Source organism: Loxodonta africana, chromosome 4, assembly GCF_030014295.1.
Source record: "Loxodonta africana isolate mLoxAfr1 chromosome 4, mLoxAfr1.hap2, whole genome shotgun sequence".
Lineage (NCBI taxonomy): Eukaryota > Metazoa > Chordata > Mammalia > Proboscidea > Elephantidae > Loxodonta > Loxodonta africana.
The window spans coordinates 35169256-35194919 of NC_087345.1; the positions used below are offsets into that span (position 1 = coordinate 35169256).

The window sequence follows — 25664 nt, forward strand, 5'->3', positions numbered from 1 at the left end:
CCATAGGCATTTAGTGAAATGTCTCCATATTTCACTAGAAAAAGCAATTATAATGTTTTTAAAAACAGAATTGTCCTAAAACTAAAAACCAACCACTCTCCAGAAAATTAAGTTGGAAATCCTAAAGAAAGGCATATTTCCTATATATAACTTAAAAGCTTAAACTTAAGTTGTAAATTAAGCAAGTTTAATAAGTGAGGGAATTTTGCTTGAGTCACTTAACATTATGAGAGAGGATACTCATAAGCTACAATAAATGAACTATAAAACTGCAAGTAAAGTATCAAAAAAAGAATGCAGATCATTACTTCATGACACTTCTCATTATCCCAGCTGTAGAGCTTAGACTTAGTTTTATTAACTTTCAATGAAAGTTCTGCCAAATGAAGACCAAGAGTCAAACCACTCCTTGAAGAAAAATTAGGCCCTGATGAAATGTTTGTCTCCTCATTTTGAAATAACTCTATCTCTGCAAATTAGGGGACATATTAAATTTCAAAGAAATCAAAACATGAGAAAACCATGAAGCAATATGACACGCTAAGCCAATACTAGACAAATCCTGGCAATTCTCTCAATTTAATTTTCTTTGAAATATATGATAATATAAAATGCCCCTAAGACTTCAGTTTATAATACTAATAAACTATTAAGAGAAAAAAATAACACAATGGAAATGTGATAAAATTTAGAATGGCCACCAGCTCTACAGCCAACAATTGGCTTGAAATTAGATGCCTGAGGTCAATGAGCTAGTCTTTCTAATGTTCTATTCACAGGTGACCTGTTTTAAGTCAGACAATCACTAGTTTGCAAAATATATATTAATCAATGAATATATCCATAACTAAAACAATAACAATATTAAATGACTACAAGTGCTATGGTTAACCATTTGACATGCATAATTCCATTCAATTCTCATAAGGCCCCTAGGATTTGGCTACTATTATTACCCCCATTTCACAGATGAAAAAACTGAGGCTTAGAAAAATTAAGTCACTTGCTCAGTATCACATTGCTGGAAGTTGAATTCAGGTCTGTCTGTCTCTATGGACCCAGAAATTTCTTCTATGACTTTATCCTAAGGATATAACCATGGATGCAGGTAAGGATTTATACACAAGGATGTGCATTATGGCTTTGTGCATAATAACAAAAGATTGGAAAGTATCTAAATATCCAACAGTGGAGAACTTATAAATAAACTATGATGTATCCATAAGATATAATGCCATGAAGATATTAAAAATTATGTTTCAGAAGAATGGTTAATGGCATAGAAGAATGTCAATTATATACTAAATAAAAATATCAGGGTGTAAAATAATATGTTTACTACAACTGAGGTTATACACCACATGAAAATATTTATTTATTTATTTATTGGACAAATCTGCTGCAAAAGACCTCTTTAAAGTGTTAAAAAGCAAAGACGTCACTTTGAGGATAAAGGTGTGGCTAACCCAAGCCACGGTATTTTCAATCACCTCATATACATGTGAAAGCTAGACAATGAATAAGGAAGACTGAAGAAGGACTGATGCCTTTTAATTCTGGTGTTGGCGAAGGATATTGAATATACCATGGACTGTCAGAAGAACAAACAAATCTGTTTTGAAAGAAGTACAACCAGAACGCTCCTCAGAAGAGAGGAGATCAAAACTTTGTCTCAGGTACTTTGGACATGTTATCAGGAGGGACCATCCCTGGAGAAAGACATCATGCTTGGTAAAGTAGAGGGTCAGCGAAAAAGAGGAAGATCCTCAACAAGACGGACTGACACAGTGGCAGCAACAGTGGGCTCAAGCATTTAACAATGATTGTGATGATGGCGCAGGACGAGGCAGTGCTTCGTTCTGTTGTACATGGGGTCACTATGAGTCAGAACCGACTCGATGGTGCCTAACAAAACAACAACAATAAATTTATATCTTATATATTCTATACACATACACAAAGATGTAACAGAAGGGATGTCTGAATCAAGATTTCTCAACCCCAGCACTAAAGACATTTTGGGCTGGATAATTCTCTGTTGTGAGGGGCTTTTCTGTATTATCGTAAGACGTTTAGCGGCATCCCTGGCCTCTACTCCTTAGATGCCAGTAGCATCTCCCTAACTGTGACAATCAAAAATGTCTACAGTGAACTGCTGCTCTGGACAATTGCATTACAGATAAATTTTATTTTCTTTCTTTGTACATTTCAGTATTTTCCAAATTTTTGAAAATTAATGTTACATTTGTAATTCATGAAGGAAATATTATTGTAAAATGAAAACTCATTAATAAGAGAAAGAATGATTCATATTTTCTAAGACTAAACTGCAATAATGAAAAATATGTATTATAGGAGCTTTAGAATATCTTCCATGATTTTTTTTTTCCATCACAAATTACTTAGTAACTGCTTAAAGGAAAGAAAAACAGAGAAAAAAATTGCAGAAGTCTCTTCTACCTGCGTCAGGAATGTGCGAGCAGTAAGTGCTGAAAGGGGTGGATAAACCAGGATTGGCTTAGTTGTCTCCCCAACTGCATCACCAATAAGCTCCCCATTTGAAGAATAAGCAGCAACTGCAAATATATATTTTTCATTGCTTTCTAGACCTTTCACTTCAAAAACACTTTGACCATCAGCTGGTATCTAGTAACAAAAATATATTTCAAGTTATATATGGAAAATTAAAATACCGTGAGTTTTAAAATATAAGTAAACCTTGTATACAAAAAAAAAGACCTTTTTATTTATGGTTAGATTTTAGTTATGACTCAAGTTGAAATTAGAGAAATTCACTGAAATAATGACTTCATAAGAAAAAAATACTCAGTTGTCATTAAAGGAGCTGTTGGTAAGATTTCCTAATATTTAGAGGTTTTTTAATTTGACGTACCGCTTCTCCTGAGTTTGGGAGATGGTTATTGTTTAGCCTTACTTTTCCATAGCTTCCTTCTGCTTTGCAACCCAAAATGCAGTACCAGGAGACCTGCCGAGAAGAGAGACGTACCTGTCACCTGTAGTCTGTTTAACAAGGCATGCAATTTTTTTTTCTCTCAATGTGGCAAAAGGAATACTTCTCTAAATAAGAATGTTATTATTCAAGTTTTAAAACATGAAATCTAAGTTTGTAAATACACTTAGATTTATTCTTAGAAAAGTAAAGGCAAAGATAGGGCTAGTTTACCTTGGACTACCAAGACTAAAATATCATTCATTACAATACTGATTATTTTAACTACCATTTTTAACTGAGCTAGGCCCTATTTGCTAAGTTTTGTGAGTAAATTTACATATACTTTCTAACACTGACACCATCCCTGGCAAAGAGGTAAGTACCAGGGTCATTTTGCTTTAGAGGAAATGGAGAGGCAGAGATGTGAAATAACTTGCTTCACTATCACACAGGTAGCTGCGGGGGTTGATGTCAAAGATGACTTCATCTTGATGGAAAAAAGATCAACACTGAAATAATCTTCATATTTCATTTAATAATATACGACAAAAAAGGAAGTGGAAAAAAGCAAGATACTCCACTGTAGTATTTAAAATAAAATGTAAAAATACATATCAACAAAGCCTGGAAGAAAACGCTCCAAAATAAGAAGAATAGGAGGGTTTGGATGGTAAAATAGTAATATTATGGGTAATTTTTTTCCTCTAGTTTATAAATTTTCTGAAACATGAAATTACTTTGATAATCTTAATTAATAGATATAAACCAAACAAAAATGCAAATTCCATAAAAACAACCACACTTAAATTTGGTTAAATGGTTAGGCAATGATTCTTCTGCTAAGATGTCAAAATAATGGAGATTACTTACTATAATGAATTATTCTCACTAATGGATCAATGGAGGCAAAAGGGAACAAGTTGATACCTAGGGAGTTAGTTTTATGAACCACCTATACTGTGTACTGGAAACCCTGGTGGCATAGTGGTTAAGAGCTCCAGCTGCTAACCAAAAGGTCAGTGGTTCAAATCCACCAGATGCTCCTTGGAAACTCTATGGGGCAATTCTACTCTGTCCTATAGGGTTGCTATGAGTTGGAATCAACTCAACAGCAACAGGTATACTGTGTACCAGGGTTTGGGAAAAGCCCCTTTTCCCCAGAGGCTCCACCTCACAATATCTCAACCCCTAAACTATAAGGGAAGCTGGAGAGAAGTTGGAAGAATGTAGCTCTCTGTAAGAAGTAACTGCCTCTTACAGCTTAGGCCTGCCACTTCTTCCAGCACAACAGAACAAATCTAGTGGTGTCTAGTCTACATCAGTGGTTCTCACCCTGACTGTGTACCAGAATTCGCTTTTTAAAAACAGAAATTGTACAGGATCACCTATTTTGTTAATTACAGATACCCAAGCCTGTCCAACTTCCATGAATTAGGGTTTCTGGTACAGGTGTCCAAACCTGTGTATTTCTCAGGTGATTGAGATGTGCACATCTGATTAAGGAGCACTAGTCGAAGGCAGGAGGGCTCAAGGACAGAGGAGGCATTAAAGGAACTTAGAGGTTGGAAACTGGGGGGGAAAAAAATCACATAACTCTCAGAAAATTTTAAAAACTAACTTCCCTTGATTTCTGATATAAAAAAGGAATACCATTTTTCAAAAGAAAAAAAAAAACAGAAATTCAGAAAGACTATGTTATATGACTTAAATCATTACTGCTCTAAGTTAAACTCTTATACATAAACCAGTATTCATAGGGTAAAATTGTCTCTAAAAGCAATTTTACAAGATGACTTTATATTTTTATTTTGTTCAACTGATGTTTTCATCTTAGTTTGTGTAACTGTAAAAAGCAATGTATAATTAGAACCTACATAAAAGACACTATGTACAAATCACCACTAACTGTAGAAGGGTTTATAAATAACATAAATAGCACCAGCATTTTCAACTGTAAAAACAGATTTTAATGAAATGAATGCCCTAAAAAGATTCTGATAAGACAAAAGATGGCTGAAGCCGCAAATAAGAAAATTTATTTAAGCCCACAGCACCATCTAGTGTTGATGAGTAAGTAAAGGAACGTGATCTATTTCAGGAGCATGCAACTCTATTAACATATAATATACATAAATTTCATACAATGTAGTAAGTGACAAGTCCTAAAACTAAAGGTCAGATTCTTATATTGTCCTATTTCCAAATATTATAAAATGAAATAAATTAGTCAAAACAAAAACAAGATTAATAAACCAAAACATTTGAATAAAAACAAAAAAAAAACTTAGTAAGTCAAGCAGTGTTATTTCTGTGCTAAATTTCCAAAATTAATGAATCCCAATTCTTAAACAGATTCATAGAAATCTGAAGTCAAACTAAAACTGCTAGCAGTAATTATTATAGCAGAGTTATGTGTAAGATGAATGCTACTTCTTCTCCCCCCAATTGTAAGGTATTATGAACGTGGTATTACTTCTCACTGATGTCCATTCCCCATTAGTCTGATGCTAAAACCATGCTTTATTTATATTTATCTCTGTACTTTAATCACCATGCATTGAAATTGACAGATAATAGACAATAAACGCTTGTTTGATAGAACTTATAAAAAATATCACTGAATAATATAATCTCAGTCTATAACTTCATTCATTGTTTTGAGCCAACTTGGCTACATATACGTTATATGTTACCTGATTTAATTCTCACAGTAACAACAATTTACAAATTAAAAAATAGTAAAACTCAGGAAGTGTATTTATCTTTCTAGAATTTTAAATCTCTATCTGCCTGACTCCAAAGACTATGCTGTTTCTGCTACACCAAGATTATGCAAGTTGAAGCAGAACATCATGAAGAGAATCCAAGAAAGAACTTTTTTTTTTTAGTACAACATCAAAGGATATGCTGTCGATCATCCAAAATAGGAAAAATAGAACACTAATTATAAGTGTTCACTGTTTATAGATAAGACCAAAATCTATTGAGATCATAAAAAATAAAAGCATCAATCATTATAGCCATAAAGGTACTTAGGTTGCTTTGCATGAAGTAAAGACCAAGGTGGATCATACCTTGACATCTGAAATAAATGGAGCAGGTTTCAGTGTCACAGAACAATGAGTTCGGGACAGCAGGATAGGTGGAGGAGGGATTCTGCTTTTTTTTCTTTGCGAATTTTCCAAGTCTTTCTGATATAAATATAGAGCATTTTGTTCTGCTTCAGTTTTCTCAATTAAAGAATATGCTTCCTATAATGAAGTGTGAAAATAGAAAACTACATTTCAAGAGCTTGAACTTCATTTATATTTGCAGAATTCTGGTGATGCTAAACAATATTATCTTGCTACAAGCATTTTTTGAGCCTCAGAGTTACACATATTTCAAGCATGGAATGATTCTGCAGAAGAAAAAATTGGCTACTAATGACTACCAATGGCATTATATTTATATTTAGTATATTTATCAATATCATACATTAACATGAGATATTTGTTTCGAAATCAAGCTACCAACATATTTCATTGTCCTTAAAAAGTTCATAACCAAATCATCTGAATTTATACTGGTGATATAAGCCCATCTTTAATGTGCTTGAGGTGTGACTCTCAAAAAGTGAAACTATTGTTATATGTGGCTTATAAAATAAATATTACAGAGAGTCTATTATTATCAGCAAGAAGAATTAAAATAGACAAAAACACTTACTTTTTAGACCTGAAAGAAAAGTAATCATTTTTTAAAGGTTATACACAGAGAAACAACAAATAAAACAAAAGCATAAAAATTCAGGGGTCTAAACAATATTTCAAAAGTAAGATTAAACATACCAGCAATTATAACCATATAAATGGGTTAAACTCCCCTTTTAAATTAAGCTTAAAAGGAAAGACTTTCTAATTGAGCCCCAAAACAAAAATTCAGGGAAATGTTTTTAAATATAAATGAATGATGGAAAAATAAGCATGTTTTCAACAAATGGGGCTAGAACAACTGGATAGCAGTGTTCGAAAGAACGAAGTTGGACCCCTACCTCATACCGTATATAAATATGAACTCATAATGAATCTTAAACCTATATGTAAGAGCTAAAACCATAAAACTCTCAGAAGAAAATAGAGATTTTTTTTTGTGACCTTGTGTTGGAAATGCTTTCTTAGATACAATACCAAAAGCACAAGTGACAAATGAAAAAACAGATAAATTGGACTTCATCAAAATTAAAAACATTTGTGCTTCAAAGGACACCATCAAGAAGTGAAAAGACAACCCACTGAATTGGAGAAAATATTTACAAATCCAGTATCAGATAAGAGACTTGTATCCAGAATATATAAAAACTGTTACAATTCAATAATAAAGAGACAATAACCCAATTAAAAATGGGCAAAGGATTTAAATAGACATTTCTCCAAAGAAGATATACAAATAGCTGATAATCGCATGAAAAGATGCACAACATCATTAGTCACTAGAGAAATACAAACTAAAACCACAATGAGATATCCCTTCACACCCACAAATATGTCTCAAAATAAATCATAAACCTATAATAAAAAAGACAGACAATAGCAAGTATTGTGAAGATGTGGACAAATTAGATCCTTATACATTGCTAGTGGGAATGTAAAATAGTGCAGCCACATTGGGAAACAATTTCGCAGTTTCTTAAAATGTTAAACATAGAGTTACTATATCACCAGGCAATTCCACTCCCAGTTATATAATCAAGACAAATGAAAGTATATGTCTACATAAAAACTTGTACACAATGCTCATGGCAGCAATATTTACAAGGGCTAAAAAGAAGAAACCACCCAAATGACCATCAACTGGTGAATAAACAAAATGTGGTCTATTATACAGTAGAATATTATCTGGCAATAAAAGGGAATGAAGTACTAAAACCCTATGGAGCACGGTTCTACTGTGACACACTTGGGGGGGGGGGTACCATAAGTTGAAATCAACTTAGAATAAAAAAAGGAACGAAGTACTGATACATGCTACAACATGAATAAACCTTGAAAACATTATGCTAAATGAAAGAAGTCAAAACCAAAACAACACATATTGTATTATTCCATTTATATAAATAGGCAAATCCACAGAGACAGAAACCAGATTAGTGGTTGCCTGGGGCTGGGGTGGGACTGGGGAAAGGGAAAGTGACTGCTAACAGGTTTCTTCTTGGGGTGAGGAAGATGTCCTAAAATTAGACAGTGGCAATGATTGCACAACTCTGTAAATGCACTAAAAATCACTGAATTATAAACCTGAAAAGGGTGAATTTTATGGTATGTGAATTACGTCTTAAGAAAATTGTTGAAAAGGAAAAAAAAAGAAGAAGGAAATAAGGAACAAGGGATGAAGCAAAGGAAGGAAAGAGGAAAAAGAGAGAATAGATGAACAGAAATAACAAATCATAAAAGGCAAACAAAACTCAAAGAAGCTAAAATAAATCAAGATTCATGAATAAAACATGAATATTAGATAAGGATAGTTTCAACTAAAAAATATTAAATGAAATAAAGAGATAACATTGTATTGATAGTGGACTCAATTCACAAACGTAACTTTCATAAGCCTTTATGTGACAATTACATGGCATCAAAATATATAAAGTAAAAACTATTAAAATTCCAGGAGAAATACACAGAAGCGCTATTGGAGTAGGACACTTTAAACCACCTCTTTTCAGTTTTGACAATTCATGTGGTCAAAAGTAAACAAAGACATGGAAGATATTAATAAGTAAGGCTCAGTTTTAAAATATGTATATAACGATATATCATGTTTTTGCACAAATAACATACACCTTCTACTTTTGTTTGCCTGTCGCACTCTCCCACCTCAAGGTATTTCCATAAGCACCACTATGCCAATTTTTTTTTACATGTCACTGTTAAAAAAATTAGCATAGCTTGTTTAAGAAAATATCTCATAGGGGGCAACTTGGGTGGCAAACAAACATAGAAGGCATGTGTTATTTGCATAAAAGTACCATATATCATAGGTTAATGATATGTAATGGAGAACACACTGCACACTAGACATCTACTCTGGTGTCCATGAAATATAATATTAAGATACAAATAAAATCGAAATTAATGCTGTCGTTAAGTGCCGTCAAGTCAGTTTCAACTCATAGTGACCGTATGTACAACAGAACAAAACACAGCCAGGTCCTACACCATCCTCATAATCGTTATACTTGAGTCCACTGTTGCAGCCACTGGGTCAAACCATCTCATTGAGAGTCCTCCTCTTTTTCACTGACCCTTTGCTTTACCAAGCATGAAGTCTTTCTCCAGGGACTGGTTCCTCCTGATAACATGTCCAAAGCATGTGAGACGAAGTCTTCCCATTCTTGCTTTTAAAGAGCATTCTGGCTGTATTTCTTCCAAGACAAATCTATTCATTCTTTTGGCAGTTCATGGTATATTCAATATTCTTTTCTAAATTAATACTAGCTAATTTAATACCTATTATATACCAAGTGGAAACCCTGGTAGCATAGTACTTAAGTGGTATGGTTGCTAAACAAAAGGTCAGCAGTTCAAATCCACCAGCGCTCCCTGGAAACTCTATGGGGCAGTTCTACTCTGTCCTTATAGGGTCCCTATGAGTCAGAATTGACTCAACAGCAATGGATTTGGTATTTTTCTTTTTGGTTTATAAACCAAGCAGAGCCCTGGTAGAGCAGTGGTTAAGAGCCTGGCTGCAAAACAAAAGCCTGGCAATTGGAATCCACCAGCTGCTCGTTGGAAACCCTATGGGGCAGTTCTACTCTGTCTAAACGATCGCTATGAGTCAGAATCGACTCAACAACAATGGGTTTGGTTTTTTTATATGCCAAGCTATGAGTCGGAACCAACTAGGCGGCAATGGGTTTTTTTTTAATATGCTAAGCACTGGGCTAATATACATCAGCTCATTAATCTGCATTGCCACTGTACTGCGACTATTATTATCTTTTTTCTACAAATTAGGAAGTCTTGGCTCAAGCAGTAGATCCAGAATTTAGAACCAAGCAATCTGATTCTGCAACACATTCACTTAACAAAAAAATCTAATACCTTCAGTAGTTATAATAATCATATTCTCTGTTATATTCAATGTCATATTTAATGCAACAAAACTAGAAATGAAAAATAAAAAGCTAAATTAAAATCTCCAACCATCTTCTAAATAAATATTGGGTCAAAACACATCAAAATTGCAATTACAAGCTATTTAGAAAACAACCACGATCCAAAAATTGTAACTTGAAACTACAGTTGTACTCAGACATAAATTCATAGTCTAAAATATTTTAATTTATTAAACAAGAAATAACTTTAAAAAAAAAACAATGTTTCTCCAAATGTAGGATATCGTGGTATACTGGGCAGCATTTTTCTTTGTAATTACTTGAATGTGAATTTGAAAAATAAATGTAATCACCACTTTTACTCCATTTGTTTTCAGCTATCATTGCTTAGGACAAGTAGGTAATAAGTTTCAAAAGTGAAGTTGGGAAATACAGTCAACTCAAAAGGAAACAAAACAAACATAAGAAAAATTGAAAGGAGACACAAAAAATTAAGATTAAATCCAAATCTAATTTAATGGATAAAAACAATAAATACACAAAATAGCCACCAGATTAAATCCAGAAAAAAAGATATGCATATTTAAAGAATGAGAAAGAAAACATAACCAGAGATAGAGAAGTTTTTAAGTAGTCTAGAATATTGAAATAATAAAGTTAAAACTCTAGATAAAATGAAAGATTTCTGATGAAAATACAAAATCAGCGTATTGACTCAAGAAGCAAAAAACTTGAACATATGAATAATGATGGAAGAAACTCAAAAAGCTACCCAAAAATTACTTCCCATGAAAGTGTCAGGTTTAAATTGTTTCATAAACAAAATATTTCAAATCTCAAAAAAATGGATAATTCCTACATCACTCTTTAAAAATCCCACTGTACAGAAAAGACAGATAACCTTTTAGAATAATTTTACAAAGTTATTATAGCTTTGAAAACAAAACCTGAAAAATGGCTAAACATAAAAATAAAGAGCAAACTTCTTACAAATATAAATGTAAACATCCTAAATAAAATACATTGAATGTAGCAATATAGTAAGAGAATAATGCATCATAATTATATTGTCTTTATTCCAGGAGTGCAGGATAATTTAATATTAATCTATAATTAAATATCTACATAAGTCAAATGAAAAAAATATATATGACTATAGTGCTTGATGGCCAAAAACATATTTGAACATTTTTAACATTCATCGCTGATTTAAAAAGAATTCAATAAACTAGGAAAACTCTTTCCTTAGCATGAGAAAAAAATATTAGTTTTAAGCCAACAGCAAGAATCACAGCTAATCTTCAAGCACTAAAAGAATTGTCAATAAAATCCAGAAGACAGAATGCCCACTATTCCATTCTGTTCTGAAAGTTCTAGTTGATTTAACAAACAAAAGAAAAGAAATCCTGGAAGTGAGAAAACAAAATGTCTGTCTACCAAATTTTAAACCCATCTCAATTCATATAATAACCTATGCTGTTTTCCCCATACAACAGGCATGCTGAGTTCGAAGTTTCCATTTGCAAATCTGGGCCTGAAGTTCAAAAGAGAGGATAAGACTGGAGATAGAATTTGGGTATCATCTGCATAAAAGTAATATTTAAAGCTTCTGTAGGAGTGTGAGTAATAAAACTATAGTTTCATACACTGTTTCCTAAAATAATGAAGCTTGTCCTAAATTGAGATAAGAATTAACTTCTCATTTTTATTTTTTGTTGGGAATGGTTGACATTAAGATCTAAGATCACTAGTCAGGATTAAAATTTATCTGTAATGATAATTTTTTTTTAATTCTATTTTTCTGTGTCAGGAGACCTTAGAAAACTTTTCTGCATTTGCAGGCCAGGAATCTTAGCCATCTCCTTGGGCCAATTGTTCCTTCTTGTGGAAAGGGATGTTTTATATGATCGCCATGTTTCTAGAGCCTAAGGGAAAAAGATCTTAGGAGTTTTGACCCAAAAGCTAATTTGTACAGAATAAGGGGGGAAACCCCCATGTGTTTCTGAACAAAGAAGAAGGATTGGTATTTGGAAAATATGGCCTTGGTGATAGAAACAATCAGAGATTACATGACAGAATTTCACAAAACCAATGACATTTTCATTGCAAATACCTTTTTTCAACAACATAAACGGCAACTATACATGTAGACCTCACCAGGTAGAATACACAAGAATCAAACTGACATCTGTGGAAAGAGAAGATGCAAAAGCTCAATGTCATCAGTCAGAACAAGGCCAAGGGCCAACTACCAAACAAACCATCAATCGCTCATACGCAAGTTCAAGTTAAAGCTGAAGAAAATTAGAACAAGTCCACGGGAGCCAAAGTACAACCTTTAGTATATCCCACCTGAATTTACAGACCATCTCAAGAATAGATTTGACAATTGAACACTAATGACCAAAGATCTAGACAAGTTGTGGAATGACATCAAGGGCATCACACATGAAGAAAGCAAGAGGTCATTAAAAACATAGGAAACAAAGAAAAGACCAAAATGGATGTCAGAAGAGACTCTGAAACTTGCTCTTGAACACTGAGTAGCTAAAGCAAATGGAAGAAATGATGAAGTAAAAGAGCTGAACAGAAAATTTCCAAGGGTAGCTCAAGAAGACAAAATAAAGTATTACAATGGTATGTGCAAAGACCTGGAGTTAGAAAACCAAAGGGAAAGAACACACCTGGCATTTCTCAAGCTGAAAGAACTGAAGAAAAAATTCAAGCCTCAAGTTGCAACAGTGAAGGATTCTATGGGCAAAATAATGATGGACACAGGAAGGATCAAAAAAAAGATGGAAGGAATATACAGAGTCACTGCACCAAAAAGAACTGGTTGACATTCAATCATTTCACAAGGTAGCTTATAACGATACTGAAGGAAGAAGTCCAAGCTGAACTGAAGACATTGGCAAAAACAAGGCTCCAGGAATTGATGGAATACTGATTGAGATGCTTCAACAAACAGATGCAGTGGTGGAGGTGCTCACTCATCTATGCCAAGAAATTTGGAAGACAGTTACCTGGCCAACCAACTGGAAGAGATTCATATTTATGCCTATTCCAAAGAAAGGTGATCCCATCAAATGTGGAAATCATCAAATGATATCATTATTATTACATGCAAGTAAAATTTTGCTGAAGATCAATCAAAAGTGGTTGCAGCAATACATCAACAGGGAACTGCCAGAAATTCAAGCCATATTCAGAAGTGGACGTGGAATGAGAGATATCATTGCTGATGTCAGATGTATCTTGGCTGAAAGCAGAGAATACCAGAAAGATGTTTACCTGTGTTTTATTGACTATGCAAAAGCATTCAACTATGTGGATCATAACAAATTATGGATAACATTGCAAAGAATGGGAATTCCAGAACACTTAATTGTGCTATTGAGGAACCTCTACATAGATCAAGGGGCAGTCTTTTGATCAGAACAAGGAGATACGAGTGATTTAAAGTCAGGAAAGATGTGCATCAGTGTTGCATTCTTTCATCATACCTATTCAATCTGTACGCTGAGCAAACAATCCGAGAAGCTGGACTATAGGAAGAATAATGGGGCATCATGATTAGAGGAAGACTCATTAACAACCTGTGTTACGCAGGTGACACAACCTTGCTTGCTGAAAGTGAAGAGGACTTGAAGCACTTACTGAAGAAGATCAAAGACTACATCCTTCAATGCAGATTACACCTCAACATAAAGAAAACAAAAATCCTCACAACTGGACCAATGAGCAATATTATGCTAAATGGAGAAAAGACTGAAGTCCTCAAGGACTTCATTTTACTTGGATCAACAATCAACACCCATGGAAGCAGCAGTCAAGAAATCAAACAACACATTGTATTGGGCAAATCTGCTGCAAAAGACCTCTTTAAGGTGTTGAAAAGCAAAGATGTCACTTTGAGGTCTAAGTGTGCCTGACCCAAGCCATGGTGTTTTAAATCGCCTCATATGCATGTGAAAGTTGGACAATGAATAAGGAAGACCAGAGAAGAACTGACACCTTTGAGTTGTGGTGCTGGAGAAGAATACTGAATACACTATGGACTGCCAGAAAAACGAACAAATCAGTCTTAGAAGAAGTACAACCAGAATGCTCCTTAAAGTGAGGATGATGAGACAATATCTCACATACTTTGGACAGTTTACCAGGAGGGACCAGTCCCTGGAGAAGGACATCATGTTTGGCAAATTGGAGGTCAGGGAAAGAAAGGAAGACCCTCAGTGAGATGGACTGACACAGTTGCTGCAACAACGGACTAATAACAATGATCATGAGGGTAGCGCAGGACTGGGCAGTGTTTCGTTCCTTTTTACATAGGATCATTATGAGTCGGAACCGTTTCAACGGCACCTAAAAACAACAACAAGGGAGAAAAAAGCAGAAGCATAAAATGCTCTGCAGAATTCTTAGATCTCTTACTCTTTAGCTGGAAAAACTGTGCATGTTTGCTAATTTGCAGTATTCCTATTACAGAACAGGAAAAGCTCACTTCCTTGTGTCCCATAAGGAAAGTTAGAATTGTATCAATCTCATCACTGTCAATTATCTATAGGGTTAATTTGGGGGACAAGTCAGGAGTGCTCCCCTTTTGAAGCAGTGATGAGGTCATGTCTACAGAGTTTAGCCATCGATGACCCTCTCCTTGAATGCTCCTAAGAAGAGAGGAAATAAGATGGAGGGATGGGCATATACCACCTGTTTGGAAAAGAAATCTCACTTGCAGAGGGCTAAGAAACCTATGTATGTATGTATGTATGTATGTATGTATGTATGTATGTATGCATGTATGTATGTATGATAGGAAAGAAAAGAGACTTTATTGAAAAAAACTGATTGATAATTATTAGTACTTTGAATGCTATGTCTCCTTTTTACAAAAGTTAAAAATTATGACTCATTACAGAGAAGAGAATCACTCTTGATCTTCAACCAATAAAATTCCTAAAAGATTAACCTAGCTAAAATCTGTTTTCAATGATACTAAATTCCTTTGTATTAATGTATGGTATGTTTGTTTCCACCACTGTGAGAAAACACCTTTATTAGCATGTGTTTTCTAAATAGTATGTTAGTCTTCACTGACATACTGTTTGCTTTCACCAAAAAAAAAAAAAAAAAAAATCATTTGGATAGAAGATATTCCTAAAGTGGAAGCAAATGGCTCAAGGATTCCAGCCAAATTTAATACTGCCTTTCAGAGAACAAAAGAATATAACATTTTCAGAGAACTTCCAAAAGTTCAAGCACATTTCAAAATGGAACTGGGAATGGGAACTGGACTGTATCAGTGATTGCTCACCAAAAAGGAGACCACCCTCAAAGGCATGGATCTAAATCTCTGTGGGAGCTTGTTGTGGAGGCATTAAAGCTGCTATTCACAGGTATTCTGGTTCTCCTTCCAAGCACCTGGTACTTAATCATCTTTTTGGAGTTCAGTGTGGCCATTTGACTGATGAAGTATGAGCAGATACTTGCTTCTTCTGGGCAAAAGCTTTAAGACCCAATGCTTGCTTCACATGTTCTCTTTTCCCTCTGCCATGGTGACCAGCAACAGAAGCTACTTAGTCAGCCTGGGTCCCAGAGTAAGGACCATGTGGAGCAGGAACCCCAACTGGCTCAAGAGCCATGTAAGTGAGCATGAAACAAGCCTACAGCATAACACAGCCCATCCTGTCTACATAATTGTGTAGCTTTTTAAAGCTGTTCTAAAGATTCTGACCTGCTCCTTTGACAGAGGGGGAAGATAAGTTTCCCAAGTAGGTAATCAGTAAATCAAATAATGTCTGAAGTCCTTAAAATTAAGAAATTCTGATTCTGTGATTTCATCTTAAGTTATCAAATTAATTTAAAGCATTCCTTTATTTAGCATCGATGTATGTATTTTACTCTCATGACAATACTGAAGGCAGGAAGATCAACAACATTATTCTTACTCTCACAATAACATTAACCACAGCATTTTTTCACATACATCTCATTTGATCCTCACAAAAATCATGTGAACAAGGTATTATTAGATATGGAAAGCTTTAGAGCCTAGAATAAGGTTAAGTAAATGGTACCGAAGTAGTGAAGTAAAATAATATTGAAGTAAATATTAAGTAGGGGTCCTGGTGGTGGAATGGTTAAGCATTCGGCTGCTAATGGAAAGATCATCAGTTGGAACCCATCAGCCGCTCCACAGGAGAAAGATGTGGCAGTCCGTTTTAGTAAAGATTTTGGCCTTGAAAACCCTACAGGGCAGTTTTACTCTGTCCTATAAGGTCGCTATGAGTCACAGTTGACTTGATGGCAACAAGTTTGGTTTGGGTAAAGACTCAGTAACTGGCTCAAGAGGTTAAGTAACTTTTATTAACTTGCTTAACAGTACAGTGGAAATCTTACCAACATGAACATAATGACACCAATATTCTAGAATACTAAAGTATCACAACTGCAAAATCTAGACAACCATTCTCTAATCAGAGTTCAAAAAGAAGAGGGTTTTTCATGACATGTCAGATAATGGAAAATTATTATATCCTCACATCCTCCACTGCCTAGCATGGTGCCTGGCAAATCGGAAGAGCTCACTAACCTCGAAAGAAATGAGCCTTCACCTAACAATGGGAAAGAATCAAGGAACCTCAATGGAAACGGGTTCTACAACAACTCATGAGGGAAATAAGTTCTGAATATTCTTTCAATGGTGGTTTGTAATGCAACATACCCCAAAACAATACTGAAGTTCAAAGTACTACTGTCTGAATTTAAATTTCTCTGCCTATAGTTTCCATTAGAGAAATGGAGACATGCCTCTTTTCAGAAGTTATACAATGCTTATGAGGACAGATTGATGTCAAACATATTAGATAAAGGCTTAACACCCACAGTACGGTAAAAAGCTAATGGCAAGTTGTAATACAACCTTGGAGAGCATGATTAAGACTTAAGTAAACAACTATCACAAAACTGGGATGATAAAGTACCATATTTACTAATCTAGTAGACCTTACTCAGGTATATTCCAGATCTCAACATTTTGGCATACATTTCAGGAGATCAAAAGTAGATTAAATCATGTCAAAGAATCCTCAGAAGGAATATGGCTAAGAATAAAATATACACATGATAAGATAAATCTAAGAGAAAACACAGAAAGAAATATGTAGTCCAACAGAGAAAAATATATCCAAAGCACACAAAAATGTTCTGATATGATAAAGCATAATGTTCCAGAGTGCTTAATATGGAGGACAGAGTAATAAAAATAATAATAATGGCTAACATCTATGGAATGCTTAGTCTGTACCAAGTGCTTCGTTTCGCTGAATCTTCCGAAGAACCCCAATTTTACAGATGAGGAAATTAAGGCATATCAAGCATAAGTAATAAGACTTAGGTCATACAGCTAGTAAGTGCCAGAACCAGAACTCTAAGTCAAAACCCTTATACTCCTAACCATTGTACTCTTCTTTTCTTAACGTAAAGCTGAATTAAAATAGTTGCATGGAAAGGCAATCTTCATGAAGTTTCTTATCCACAACTCTTAAAGAGATTAAAAAAAAAAACCCTAAAATGTAAATATGCTAAAATCTGTCAGTAGTTTAAAGCGTGGGGGTCAAGACATGATCTGCCTCATGGGAAGGGGCCAGAGTCAGAAAGGGTTTGCTCTTTATGAGGAAGAATTCATCAAAGATTAAAAAGAGCTGAAAAGAGCTCTGAAAAAAAAAAAAAAAAATTAGCTCACATATATTCTTCCCAAAAAAGCAAATAGAATTGATTTGACTGAAATGCTATGAAACAGGAAAAATAATTAAGTCCAATTACTGCTAATGTAATTAACAGAGTGGTATTTAGGGGATATGAAGAAGTAAATTCAGGAAATATTAAAGCCATGAGTTATTACAACTTCTAGAAACCCTGGACTTCATTAGCTCTGTTTCCAAACTGTTGTGTTGTTAGGTTCAGTCGAATCGGTTCCAACTCATAGCAGCAACCCTACATATAACAGAATGAAATAAGGTCATACAATTAGTCTGTGTAAAAAGTCTGTGCAGATTATGAAAAATAATCTGCTCATCAATAATGCTTCTTTGCTTACAGCTAAAGCTTTTGTAGAGAAATTTAAAACTGCTAAGATCATTTCAACTATTGATTTGTTTAGGTTCCAAATTAGAAGAAAACTAGATGTATTGGTTGGGGTTCTTTTCAACAGAAGCAACAAGAAAACCAGGTTTGGACCAAAGCAGCTCCAAAATGGTAGAAGGATCTACAGAACACAGCTATAATAGTCTGATCAGGACACAGCCATTTGAATGAATGACGGCCAACTATTTTTATCTTTGTATCCCTCTGCTGAAGACTCAGATTCCAAGGAGGCAGCAGCCAATTGGCCTAGTTGTGTCATTTGTCATTTGTCTTCACCTTGGCTAGGAAAGAAGACCCCTGGAAAGTCCCTCCTGATTATATCTAAAGGGGAAGAAGAAATTCCTCAAAAGATGACGTTTGGAAGGGGAAATGGATGCTTGACAGAAAAAAAAAAACAATATACGCTCTGGCCGTTATAACTCAGCATTTAGACTGAGGAGCATCCCTGCCTCTTTTCAATGAGAAAGCTTATTTTCAAAGACAGTGAATGTTCAGCCAGGGTACTCTTAAGTGGACTAGGCACAATGGGTACAAGCTACATGATGATCTGTATTTCACCAGAAGTAAGACTAGGGACATTTCAGAGTTCTATGTGCAATTCATTATAGTAAACCTGTGGTATAATGCGTAAAAAGTCAGTATGGACTTCCAGAGGTCAAATGACCAAGATAGAAAAAACAAATCTGCATAATAAAAAAAAAAAAAAGCTGGTCACCTCATTTGGAAAGTTAACAGATTACTATAAAAGGTTTATCCCTCATTTGTGGTGACAAGTTGGTCCACCTTTAATTGTTGGTAATAAAACAGAGATCTGATGAAGTTATTCAGATCCACAATTATGAAACTTTTCAAAAACTAAAACAGGGTATGAATTATTTAAGAGTTCTAAAAACATCCAGGCTCTTCAAACAGGCTTATGGTATCAGGTGGCATACCAGTTGCCAATTTGGGGATAACTTTATTACAAGATCGTGATAACATAGAACATTCTGTAATACACCCCAGTAGAAAATGATTGTCAAGGGAAAGAAATACATTTGTCTTCTTTAGGAAGAAATTTTGGCAATTATTTGAGCCATAACATGATTGTTTAGGAGAGTACCCTGAGGACTGATCATTACACACTAACACTTGGATGAAGAACTACTACTGAGTAGCAGAAGTGGTGACAGAAGCTTTCAGGGCCTCTAGATAAATATTCAACATGTTCGTGGACCCCTCATAAAAAGAAGAGCCTCCAAATACATCTCATGAGTCTATCCTGACATGACATTATACTCATAACTTTTCCCAAGTTAAAATAGTTTCACTTAAGAAATAGAAGGGAAAAAGCACAAAGAGAAGAACACTGGAAAATTCAGACCAGTTAAAATAGTCTGAAGAAAAGGTGCACAAGGAGAACACTGAAAACAGACTTCCGGGTCTCCAGCATGTTCCCCACTCTCAGTGGTAGGAAGATAGAAATGTAACAGGGGAGTAAGCATATTACATTCAATAATCCACAATCAATGCCCATGGAAGCAGCATCAAAAAATCAAATGGCGTACTACATTGAAGGAAGATTCATTAACAACCTGCAATATGCAGATGACACAACCTTCCTGGCTGAAAGTGAAGAGGATTTGAAGCACCTACTGATGAAGATCAAAGACCACAGCCTTCAGTATGGATTACACCTCAACATAAAGAAAACAAAAATCCTCACAACTGGACCAATAAGCAACATCATGATAAATGGAGAAAAGATTGAAGCTGTCAAGGATTTCATTTTACTTGGATCCACAATCAACACTCATGGAAGCAAATCAAAAGACGCATTGGCATTGGGCAAATCTGCCGCAAAAGACCTCTTTAGAGTGTTGAAAAGCAAAGACGTTACTTCAAGGACTAAGGTGCACCTGATCCAAGCCATGGTATGTTTAAGTTAAGAAGGCTTCAACTCAACTCCCTGCCTTCACATCAACAAACTTATTTATATCTACATCTGTCCCTTCCTCCTTCCCTTCTGTATCAGAGAAAAAGGGGTTCATTCACCCTGCAGCCCACCCTTCACTGAAGAATAATCCTGTGCTTTCAATCTTTTTATAGGACTTGGCTCTATGAATTAACCCCGCTCTCTTAAATCTTCAATTTCTCTCTTTTTTCACTGGTTCTTAATCTCGGCATATGAATATGCTCAATTCTCTCTCTTAAAACCCCTCTCTTAATTTTTTTAACTCTGTAACTCCAAGCTTTGATGACTTTTTTCCTCTCCTTCTCAGCAAAGTTACTTGTAACATTATTCTCTACCTGTTCATGAGCCATTAACTTCTCAACCCACTGCAATCAAAATTTTCAGAAAATTCCGTAACTTGGAGATGTGATTGTCCTCTGATAGTTAGACTCTAAAATCAACATGTAATGAATCAGTAATGAGATAAAACAATTTGTAGGCCAAAGTGAGAACTGATTAAAAGTATCCACAAATTTAAAGAAAGACCAAATATAATGTTATGTATTAAATTATGTCCCCCAAAAATGTATAGCAACTCAGCTAGGCCATGATTCCCAACATTGTGTAGTTGTCCACCACTTTGTGAACTGATATGATTTTCCTATGTGATGTAAATCCTACCTTTACGATGTTAATGAGATGGAATTAGTGGCAGTTATGGTAATGAGGCAGGACTTAATCTACAGGATTAAGCTGTATGTTGAGTCAATTTCTTTTGAGATATAAAAGAGAGAATCGTGCAGAGAGAAGAGGATCTCATACCAACAAGAAAGTAGCACCAGAAGCAGAACATGTCCTTTGCACCTGGGATCCCTGCGCTGAGAAGCTCTTCAACCAGGGAAAGATTGATGACAAAGACCTTTCTCCAGAGTTGAGAGAGAGAGAGAGCCTTCCCCTGGAGCTGGCCTTGAATTCAGACTTCTAGCCTACTAGACTGTGAAAGAATAAATTTCTGTTTGTTAAAGCCATCCACTTGTGGTATTTCTGTTATACCAGAACTAGATAACTAAGATATATAGTAAATCAGAAACTAGCAGTATCTATCTGAGGGAGAAGAAATCTTAGCTAGTGGACTTGAAACATTTTAATTCCATAGAAATTAATGTATTACACTAGCATAGTGTCACTTAAATCCTCTAACTTCCCTCATTTTGAGTCTTTCTGCTTTTATTTGGCTTCTCATGTAGGTTGCCCCTACAGAGAAAGAACACCATGCATTTCAGGAGAGTTAAGAACTGGAGACACAGATTAGTTTCCCCTACTAAGGACTGTTTCTCTTCTCAAAGAGAAGTCTACATATGGTGAACCTGAAAGTTCCTATTGAAATATTAAGGGCAACACATTATTTTTAACAAAGGGAAATAAATCATTCATTGTAACAGAACTTGTAAGTCAGGACTAAAAGAAGAAATATCATTACCATCAAAAAGTCTTGTGAAGATATAGAGTTTGCATCTTTCTCAAATAGTAGAAGAGCTTTCTGCATCAAGTAAATCGCTTTGGACAGTTTATTCTTCTTTATTTTATTCATTACATTTAATTCTGCAAAAGCAAACAAACATTTTACCAAAAGGGCAAGATAAAAAGTATCTTCAAAATTTTTTTGAAAATACAGGTTATCCTAATTTTAATTACCTGTAAAACAATCAGTGCTTCCAGGTTGTTTTGACTTTTCTGGGCCTTTGGTAGAAACATTTTTGCTAACAGTTGGAATCTGCAAAACTGGAGAGGAAGAAGATAAAAAAGAAGATTGTCATTGTAATTAGGTTTGTGTCCAAGAAAGGAAATATTTTCTAAAGAGTAGCTATCGATTTGTAAAATTATTGTGTCCTCTATCATATGTCTTTTTTATATTAGTAGATAAAAATTCAAATGAATCTATTATGAAGCAGTTTTATTGTGACATCCTCTTTGATTTTCCACAGCATATCTGAGGACATCAGAGTTTCTAAATTATAAAAATATTTTCTATTGCACCTTAAATAAAATCATCTTGCAAGTTGATAAGTACTACTTTTGTTCTCTTTCCCTTTTAATAAAGAATAGATGGTAAATCATAATATCCATCAGCTGTCACAACTCTGTGCTAGCCTTTTCTAGCAAAACTGCTTCATCCATGGTCCTTGACAGAGGCAGCTCTGTGTACATGAAGATCCCCACTCTCCTTTGACAAAATTAGAGCCTCCCTTTCTCGAAAATTTCAACCAACACAGAAATTGTTACAGTTGAGTACAGGTAGGATAGTAGATCCTGGTACACAACTGGGACGAACATGATAGTCCAGTAAAACAGGGAAGCTGGATGAAGGAGAAAAGGATAAGGCTATGTTGGCCCAGGGAGATGGCGAAGATAGTGCTGATTCTTGATTTTCCAGTTCTGGTCCTCAAGAGACCTGGCAATATTTTGTTTCTGTCCTTAGAGGTATGTGAGGGTGTCTGTAGTAATCTTTCAAAAAACTCCTTTTATTGAGGTTTGTTTGTGCAAATGCATGTGAGTCACCATGGGATGTTAACTGATTGATGAAAAGATATTGACAGACACCATTAAATGGTATAAGGTTTCCATGATGACAAAGGATAAAGGAACTTATCTGCATGGAGATAGCAATATAAAGCAAAAAATAATGCATCATGCTCTGAGCACGTATGAGTGGGTAGATGCCCATTAAATACTTTCATTGGAGCTGAGAAAGATAAGGTTGCGAGAAAACTCTGAATGCCAGATATAGGTGAGTCATGTTTAATGCCATGGTCATCAACAGGCAACCACTGCAAAGTTATTGAATATGAAAGACAAAAGCTGTATTATGGGAACATTAACATACTGAAGTGAAGAAAGACAGATAAAACAAAGTGATGATCTGTGCTAGGGTTGGATTTCAATAAAGCAGAAAAAAAAAAAATCAAGGACATCCACAGATACTGCAAAGGAAAAACGACTAATCTCATATAAATTCGAACTCAAGTTCTACCATCAGTATCTTTAAGTGGTCTCTAATAAAACCTTAGAGAATCATTTGGCCTTCAAAGATAAATGGCTGACAATTAGAAAATCAACTATTTCATAACTCTATAAGTAAATAATACCCTACTCCTCCATTAAAGAAGACCATACAGGTACTAAGTGGAAATCACAGGCAAGTTTTCTTAAAGAAAATCTGACACAGTATTCTGGTCACATTTTGAAATCCTCTTCTGAACCAAATCTTTTTGGCTCTAAGAATTGTCAAGGTTATTACTCTTAAGTAACCTTTTTATATTTATATGATGTCACAGAGATTTTTTTTTAATTAAACTTTTATTGTGCTTTACGTAAAAGTTTACAAATCAAGTCAGTCTCTCATGCAAAACCTTATATACAGCTTGCTATATACTCCTAGTTGCTCTCCCCCTAATGAGAAAGCACATTCCTTCTTTCCACCCTGTGTTTCCGCATCCATTCAGCCAGCTTCTGTGCCCCTGGGCCATCACATCTCCCCTCCAGACAGGAGCTGCCCAGATGGTATCATGTGTCTACTTGATCAAAGAAGCCCACTCTTCACCAGTATCATTTTCTGTCTTGTAGTTCAGTCCAATCCCTATCTGAAGGGTTGGCTTCAAGAATGGTTCCTGTCTTGGGCTAATAGAAGCTCTGGGGACCATGACCTCCGGGATGCCTCTGGTCTCAGTCAGACCATCAAGTCTGGTCTTTTATGAGAATTTGGGGTCTGCATCCCACTGATCCCCTGCTCCTTCAGGTATTCTCTGTTGTTCTCCCTGTCATGGCAGTCATTAGTTGTAGCTAGGCACCATCTAGTTCTTCTGGTCTCAGGCTGATGTAGTCTTTGATTTATGTGGCCCATTCTGACTCTTGGGGTCATGCTTACCTTGTGTCTTTGGTAATCTTCATTCTCCTTTGCTCCAGCTGGGTTCAGACCAATTGATGCATCTTAGATGCCTGCTTGCTAGGGTTTAAGACCCCAGACGCCACTCTCCAAAGTGGGATGCAGAATATTTTCTTAATAGATTTTATTACGCCAATTGACTTAGATGTCCCCTGGAACCATGGTCCCCAAACCACTGTCCCTGCTACTCTGGCCTTCTAAGCATTTGGTTTATTCAGGAGACTTCTTTGCTTTTGGTATAGTCCAGTCACAGAGATATTTTAATTATCATTTACTTCCCTCCATATACTCAGCAGGTCATATAAGAAACAGCTTCGAAAGCATGTAAATGCTTAAAATTAAATATCAAAAGGTTAAAAATGTAAAAGCATGAGGAAAAAAAAGGAAATTTTATGTAAATAGAAAAAAAAATGGCCCTAGTGATAACAAGGAAATCCTGGTGGCAGAGTGGTTAAGTGCTATGGCTGCTAACCAAAATGTCAGCAGTTCGAATCCACCAGGTGCTCCTTGGAAATTTTCTGGGGCAGTTCTACTCTGTCCTATAGGGTAGCTATGAGTCAGAATCGACTCAACGGCAATGGGTTTGGTTTGGTTTGGTTTTTTGGTTTAGTGGTAACAAACCACACAAAAAAAAGAATTAATTCAAGGAAATTGGAATACTATGACTGTGTGACATATTTTAAAGACAAAATGACCTGCAAAGAAATTCTGAATTTACTTAATAGGTCTATCGTTTATAGTGGTATCAGTTTAATAATTCTGAAATTATTTTGTTAATATAATAGGATAAAGCAAATGAGTAAAAACATTGATGTTGTTGGTAACCAGGGTCCTCAATATCGAAGAAGGAAAACACAAAAACAGAATGTTGGAGGTAAGAAGGGACCTTTTGATGTTGAACTTTGAAGTGGAGATTTCAGAAAGAGCTAGCAAAAAATATATATATATATTTTTTTAAGATCTATATATCTTAGCTCTATCGAGTTAAAGAACTAGTTGAGATATAAAGATATGTTGTGGAGGCGGGGGCCAAGATGGCTGACTAGGTACACACTACCTTGGATCCCTCTTGTAACAAAGACTCGGAAAAACAAGTGAATCGATCACATATATGACAATCTACGAACCCTGAACAACAAACACAGATTTAAAGAGTTGACCTGAGTGACAGAGACGGAGAACGAACAACTATGGGGAAGCAGAGACTGTTTTCGGAGCCTGGAGCCAGCGTCCCAGTCAGGTAACCTTGGCGCTGGGCTTAGGACTGGACGCAGGGGAGCTGAACACAACATCCTGTGAGGGCACAAACACGGGGCGCAGCCCTACCCCCCTGAACTGATCCCGGGAGGGGGCCCAGCCAGTCCACGTGAGCGGTGCGGCGACGCGGCTGGCAGGAGGAGAAGTCCCCGGAAGGCAGCGACTGGTTTTGGAGCTGGGAGTGCAGCGTCCCAGCCGGGGAACCTAGGCGCCGGGCTTTGGAATGGGCACGGGGGAGCTAAGCATGGCATCCTGTCAGAGCGCAAACACAGGGGGCAGCCCTACCCCGCTGAACTGACCTCGGGAGGGAGCCCAGGCGGTCCACGGGGCGGCGAGGCGA

The 25664-nt window shown here is 35.7% G+C and overlaps 1 protein-coding gene across 2 annotated transcripts in view; it reads right to left on the minus strand.

Annotated features, from left to right (window-relative positions):
* The window catches only part of CFAP54 (cilia and flagella associated protein 54), a 462482-nt gene that overhangs the window by 336689 nt on the left and 100129 nt on the right, over positions 1–25664 (minus strand). For both annotated transcript variants that reach the window (XM_064283706.1, XM_064283705.1), the window contains exons 18-22: positions 21820–21906; positions 21605–21726; positions 6028–6204; positions 2894–2986; positions 2461–2646 (exon numbers count right to left, since the gene is read on the minus strand). In XM_064283706.1, coding sequence (XP_064139776.1) covers positions 2461–2646; positions 2894–2986; positions 6028–6204; positions 21605–21726; positions 21820–21906 — 665 coding nt within the window. The remainder of the gene's footprint in view (positions 1–2460; positions 2647–2893; positions 2987–6027; positions 6205–21604; positions 21727–21819; positions 21907–25664) is intronic.